Below are 7,102 nucleotides of genomic sequence, written 5' to 3' on the forward strand. Positions count from 1 at the left end.
CCGACAATTGATTTGCTATTTTTCAATGGATTATAAAATTTATAAATTTGACAAACTAATCCCGTAAATCTCCCTAGTAATGTTTTATCTTTAAAAACAAATAGCAATTGTTACGACAAAAGGTTCTTTAAAGCAATTGCTAAGCATATTTATAAGGCGTTTACAGTATTTAATATTTCTATTACATCTAAATGTAATTCAGTAGAAACAAGGCGACATTGCTTAAAATTAGTTTATTTGAGATTATCATTACAAGCGTCATAATTTGTAATCGACCGCGATAACAAATTGCAAACCTATCAAGATAAAATTAATCCATGTCTAAAAAAAAAATTATATAACTTTATATCTTAGGTAAAAATTACATACATACACTAATAATTCAACACAATATCACTCAATGTTTTTTCACAATGTTCATCTATGGCAGGAAGACTCGGTATGACGGTAAATAAATTTGAGCGTTCACAAATCGAAAAAGAAATGTAGCATTAGGTCGCCGATAACAAGCAGACTTTGGCGTATCTGTGCAAATATGCATATCTGTGCGAGTTACTAAAATAATGATAATATTACTTATCAATTAATCTCTCAACTTGGACATCGATAAAGCATAAAACGGTATTCCATCATTGATTCTGTCCCTTGCATTTTTATAAGTACTAGAAATCATTTCGTGTATCTCTGAGTAATCGATTGGCATGACATGACGCAGGTCAGGCGTTGGCGTTCTCTACTGTCATAAAACCCAATTTGGATAACTCTTCACTGAGCCTTTAGTTTCTTTCCATTTGTGCCATCGTAGCTTTGTGGACACCACACAAAATCAACTATGTACCACTGCACCAAATAGAAAAACAAACATTCTAATATTACCATTATCGCTAACAAAAACAGTTTGAATGAATCAAATATTTGGAACACTGAGTAAACAACTTCACCGTTTAGAAAACTGATGCCGCACCTGAAAATAAAAAAATAACATTTCTTTTATACATGTATTTAAGCTTTGTACACAGTTTAAAGTACATAGTGTAACATTACATAGAAATACAGTGATGTACAGGTGAGCTTAACTCTAAAAGAGTTCTCTTACAGCTAACCTTGCGATACAGAGAGGATGTATATTGGGTAATAACTACATGTGTACAATTAAATATAACTATATAAATTCTTTATCTTCATTTAAGAAATAGAGCGGTTACATCTGATCAAGGATTTTATCAACTCGGTAACTGAACTAAAAATCCGATTATTATTCATCAACCTGCCATTACCCCTACAGAGGGTCGGCACAGGATGTACTCCTCTCTCATACATCTCTATCAGTCATATCTGAATCCATCCCTTCTTACGCAATATCATCTTTCAAACAATCCATCCACGCTTTCTTTGGTCTTCCTTTACTTGTGTAGCCATCTAAATTCAATCATCCCATAAAAAATTATAGGTTACAAAAGTGTATCTCTATCCAAAAGGCCAATAACGCAATTCCTGTGTCTCTAGTGTTGTGGATGACTATGGGCGTCAATATTCAAATCGGTTTCCCCTACTCGTTTATTAACTTTAATAAAACATGTAAGTATATTTAGAAGATAATGTTTTCTGTCTTATGATAATTGCTTTATCAATACCAATCGTCTTATAATTAGCAACTGTTTTAGAAGTACATAAATAATCATATTAAGATTAGAGTGTCTTCAAATTAAAGTTGATGATTGATCACGTGATAAGCTAACTTTACTATGACACATATATCGTCCAGTACATAATTACTTAACAATTTGGATTTACACTTAGATGAATAGGTACTGTATATAAACTGTAAAATTCAGTCAGCAAGACTTGTAAAATATTTCACGGTAGAAGTGGCAGCAGCAAGCGGACCTAATAGCACTAAAAGCATTAAAACTTAGCCTCTTTAATGGACAGAGGAATCCTATCCCTTTCCCCAGTACCGATCGTTAAGACAGGCCATGCATGGTTGGGCGACCACCTAAGGCGCTAGGCAAAAAGAGGCGCCACACGTATGCGAATCACAGTCTCACATCACTCAGTTAAAAAGCCCCCCCCCCCTCCAACCCGTAATCCATCCATCCTCATCTGCACATCGTTTTATTTGTAAATACCTTACTTACATCGCCATGTATGTTAACATAAATGCCATCATAAGGCAAATCCCAGGTTTGAGATTGTTCGGTCTACGTCTCGGCACGAGGAGCAGATCCAGTAGCATGATGAGCATGGAGACTGTATGCAGGGAGTGCTGTGCCCAATAGGGCAAGTAAGTGAATATCCTCAGCGGCGCTATCAGGCTCAAGTCCTTGTGCCAAATGCGCCAGAACATAAGGTCAGCGAACTGAAATAGAGGTAACCCACGATAAGAGGCATGTAAACATTGACAACACTAGTCGTGGGTTTCTGAGACCAAAATCCCCGTTTAAAACATATTGTTATCTCTGTTTTGTCAAAGATAATGAAAGGGATGATATATTTTATACACAGATTTTGGTCTCGTAAACCGACGATAAATTCAGTAAAATAAATTATGATGGAGAGGCAAAAAGTACAAAGGCTTTTCTTTGAGACTCTGAAACTTGAATTGAAATTTAAAAATTTACGGCTAAGAGAAATAAAAGATTTTTTCATTGATCTTTTTAGTTTTTATTTCAGCTTCAATTGCATTTGCGTTTTTTGATAATAAGATGTTCAGTAGAATCATATCACGGTGGGAATATGGTCAACAAAATGCATATTCCACTTAGCATACCATTGTCGTTGGGAAGAGTATGCTGGTCATAACGTAGTCTTTGAGCTGGCGGATCGAGGCTACGTGTTGAATATGCCACATGCCGCGCCGTTCCTTCCAGTCACAATATATGCAGATGGGAAAGTACGCCAATGCTATCATCTGGAATAAAAAAAATCTACTTGAGCCACCGAGTGCCACGTACCAATGTACTAGATATTAATCAAACGATCAAGCACTCGACTTGTAATATTGTTGTGTACAGTCAGGGAATTTCGCGGTGTACAACTTACAGAAAAATTTCCCAGTTTCATGCAGGAAACAAACTCCGTCCCCTCTTTCAAAATAACTTATTAGGTAACAGTAAAGTAGCAAACGACGCCATGGTAGTAAAAGGGATTAGTTGTGTGCCACGACCTTTTTTCTTATAGACATATTTAAAATCATCCTATTGGTTATTGTCCCGCGTCCTGATCTCAATGCGTATGAAACGGTAAAACGACTGTTTAAATGTTTACCTTGCGACGAACGTTGCGACAAAATGTTTTTAAGGTAAAACATCGCAAGTTTCCCTGATTGTACTAATGTCTTACGATTTTGCAATTTCATAGATTAAACAACCAACTCATTAACATTATATTGTTAGTGAGTTATGTTGTTCATATAAAAAGATAGTGTAACTTAGGTGATTTAAAAAATCAACGGTAATTTCTACACTCAAATGCTGACGGTGCGTTCAGTTTTAAAACAATTGCGTGGGAAGAAAATTAAATCCAAAATTGGCGTTCGTTGTTAAATTGAAAATGACTAAAAAAATATCCATTGTTATTTGGCATTAACAATTACTGAATTTGTTCCTTGACAACATTTCTCTTCAGTTTTTACACAATTACCATATATACGTTCACGAGTCTTGTGGTAGATGTGAAACACACTTTTACTGTTGGTTTCTGAGACCAAAATCTCTATTTAAAACATAAAGTTATCCTTGATGAAATAGAGATCTCAGAAACCCACATTTAGATAGTTTTTATATCTAGAATTAACCAGTGCTTTACTACAAACCCACTTAAACTTATAGTAAGCGCTTATGTGCTCGAAGAATAAAAATAATTTGTTTGTAAGAAAATAAAATTAATATGCTATCGTATAAGTTGTGTTGGTTGAAATGTTTACTGATTGAAAGGGTCACTAACATTAAAATGAACTACGCAATATTGTATTTCACAAACGTAAACAAATAGTTCGTGAACTGTATTTATCTTACTAATAAATGCAATAGTTTAGATGGATGTTTGTTTGTAGGTATCTCCAGAACCACGTAACGGATCTCGTTGAAATATAGTATAGGTTTAGAACACAGTCTGGAAAAAGTAATGGGCTACTAATTAAGTTTTTTTTCAATCCAGGCGGACGGAGTCGCGGGTGACAGCTAGTTAGATTATAAATTACTAGGCAATACGTGCGACTCTACCCACGTGAAGGATGAAGTGAGAAATAAGCCGAAACTTGTTATATTATTTTTTTCTGAAATGTGTGCAAAATTTTCCCGTAATTCCGCTGGAGGAAAAATTTTGCTATTTGGTCTTTTAGGTAATGAATTTAAATAGCAACTTAAGTTGGAAGATTTCGTCGCCATTTATTATTTTAAAATTTAAATTAATTTACATGGTTTTATAAACAGTAAATAGCGATGGACTAGCTAAAAATTATTATTATTAATTAAAAGGTGATTTTAATAATATTTAGATTTAAAATATAGCTTCAGATTAGATACCTATGATTTGGTTTTATTTTTTATAATGTTTTCTAATTAGAGTTTATAATAATGTTTTTGCGAAACTGCTGTTTCTCTCAATAATATAAATTACTTAGTTTAATTATGAAAAATGTATGAAAATAAGTTCTATTATCAGTCCATATTAAATGTTGCAAACTTTCCATCATTTATCTACTTAAAAAACACATAGATAAAATTGATAACCATAACACGACATACTAACTTCCATAATTTCAAATAATCAATTAAAATAACGAAAAAAAATATATTTACATTGAACCAACAAGTGATTAATTTCCATCTAATATTAATATACGCGCTGACTTTAGGATCTTTGTCTTCTGACATATCTACTGAAAGGGATACAATAGCTGTGAATACGAGATGTAGCCAAGCTAAGCTGTAAAACCATAGTCGAATGTTCACTAGTACACTTCCACTGGGCAATGCTATCGAATTCATATTCACCATTGCACAAAATTCACGCACAAACAGCATTCACGCTTGCACTCGCGCGAGGCTTTACGCAAACTAACCGCGAACTATAATACGATAAAATCTTTACTGTCAAAACCAATACAATGATTGTATTACTTCCTTAAGGACATTACTTAATAATAATTGCTACAGATAATATTTTATATTAATATTATTTATTATCGTCTGCTTTACTTTCGATTATGTATTCGACAAGGTCAATCTGACTGGGATATATTGAGTCTTAGGACGTCGCAGTCGGGGAAGTTTAAATATACCTTTATTAGGCATATTAATCTTCGTTTAAAACATAATGCTATCGCTGTTTTTTTTTTAAAGATGATTGATAAGAATGACAGGGATGACGATATGTTTTATAAAGATATTTTGGTCTTAGAAATCCACGGTTAGTTAGTTTATATAATAAATTAGATTAAGTGGCCGATTTCGGTACACAATCAGGGTACAGTCGAATTGACTGAATGATACAGCGTTTAATGTTTTTTTTTCAAGATAAAAGGAATAAAAGATGAGGAGATAACTTTCTTTTAAATTGTTAAAAATTTGATGTTAAGGATAACTGAAAGTAATCATATAGGTGTTAAATATTATATTTATATATATTCAAGTATAAATCCAGTTACGTCTTTCCAGTATTTGGTTATATTGTTAAACTCATATACAGGATGTCCCGGAAAATATGACGATTTAACCTAATTGACCTCCATTGACCTTTCATCCCTTGAACCATTTGATAACAATATTATTTTTATCAAAAACAGATAATATTTTAAATCCTTCATAGAATCGATTGTTTGATTAGATTGTAAGTAGACCATGTCATTTACAAAATAATAAAAAAAATTATAACAAACAATTTTTAATTTAAACTTGTATTTAACAAAACATTATTATGTCGCTTGAGGTTAACAATGTGACAAACTGGAAAATAAAAGAAAAAGTAACATAAAAATGAAAGTGACTTTTTGTATTACAATTAGATAAATGAATAGAAATATTTTAAGATTAATAAGTAGCGTATGTGTTCTTCGAAACTAAGTTCTACATGTATGCCAAATTTCAGCGAGATCCATGCGGCCGTTTCGGAGATACCTACAAACAAATCTCCATCCAAATATTCGCATTTATAATATTAGTGAGAAAGTAAGATTGTCAATAATTATGACAGAAGAACAATTAATTGATGATTTAAAAAAACTTAAGCATGTTTTTAATCTGCTCTAGAAAAACTACTTACATTACGGTATGTAATGGTTAATCCAACGTCTAATATTAGCAAATTAATAATTAAAAAATATAACTTACAATACCATAAACATCATAACCAAAGATAAGTATTCCAAAATCAAGAAAAATTTGTTCAAATGCATACAATTTTTTTAAACCTTTTTATGTGAACCTTTGTTGTCTCATTATGTATTAACTGTCGAGACTCATAGCTTATCTTTGTCTTGTCATAGAATTGACGTTATCAAACTAATCGAATTAACAGTCAGCTCAGCTTCACGAGACACAAAACCATGACCAATGCGCATCGGTTGTTTATTACTAGACAACTCACCTGCTATGGATGTACAAGGTTCAATATCAACCGTGTTCAATTCAATGCGTGCATCAAAATGCTTTTCGTAAATCAAATGGACACTATTTAACAATACAATTACGCGCATAGATTTTTAAAATTATATGTGTCCTATTTGAATAAAATATAGATAATAGTAGACGACTGAATTACACTGAAACGGTCAGATGCCTTAACTAAATTATAAGCAATAAGTATATATAAAAAATTGCTCTATTAATTTAAACAGGCACTTGCTATATTTTAACTGAGAATTAGTTCTTTTATTTCAAGCGGAATTTAAAATATAACAAATTGTTTAAAATTATACTATTAGCAAAAATATAAGCTTTTAGCTGATGCATCCTTCAGGTAATGTTTATTCTAAAATCTAAAAAATAAGGAAAAACTTATTAGGACGACAATACTTATGTTTTTGCGCGGCAAACGTTACCCTTTAGTCAGTCGGATAAAAATTCTTGCGATGGTTCAAATTCGTGGTAATAAAAGCATC

At 32.3% G+C, this 7,102-nt stretch overlaps 1 protein-coding gene across 3 annotated transcripts; it reads right to left on the reverse strand.

The window, feature by feature from the left end:
• Window positions 1-152: 152 nt before the first annotated feature.
• LOC106124427 (androgen-dependent TFPI-regulating protein) lies at window positions 153-6,695 on the reverse strand. 3 transcript variants are annotated; one of them, XM_013321111.1, is made up of 4 exons: window positions 6,589-6,695; window positions 2,771-2,911; window positions 2,139-2,359; window positions 153-964 (listed from the first exon to the last, which is right to left on the reverse strand). In XM_013321111.1, exons 2-4 carry the CDS (start codon window positions 2,909-2,911, stop codon window positions 766-768), a joined length of 561 nt encoding a protein of 186 aa, XP_013176565.1. In that variant the 5' UTR covers window positions 6,589-6,695; the 3' UTR covers window positions 153-765. The 3 variants fall into 3 exon arrangements, with proteins under 3 accessions (XP_013176565.1, XP_013176556.1, XP_013176547.1); XM_013321102.1 differs by lacking the exon at window positions 6,589-6,695 and adding an exon at window positions 3,043-3,315; XM_013321093.1 differs by lacking the exon at window positions 6,589-6,695 and adding an exon at window positions 4,803-5,077 and having other exon boundaries at window positions 157-964.
• Between the last annotated feature and the right edge of the window lie 407 nt (window positions 6,696-7,102).

This window comes from Papilio xuthus, unplaced genomic scaffold, assembly GCF_000836235.2.
Source record: "Papilio xuthus unplaced genomic scaffold, Pxut_1.1 DF828952.1, whole genome shotgun sequence".
NCBI lineage: Eukaryota > Metazoa > Arthropoda > Insecta > Lepidoptera > Papilionidae > Papilio > Papilio xuthus.

Bases quoted from the DNA above. Each gene is read 5' to 3' on its own strand.
- LOC106124427 (XM_013321093.1), bottom strand. From the start codon at position 5,027: ATGCTGTTTGTGCGTGAATTTTGTGCAATGGTGAATATGAATTCGATA. The intron at 2,912-4,802 runs GTAAATATATTT...TTTTTATTCCAG, and splicing joins TAATCACTTGTTGGTTCAAT to ATGATAGCATTGGCGTACTT. The intron at 2,360-2,770 runs GTATGCTAAGTG...CCTCTATTTCAG, and splicing joins TACTCTTCCCAACGACAATG to TTCGCTGACCTTATGTTCTG.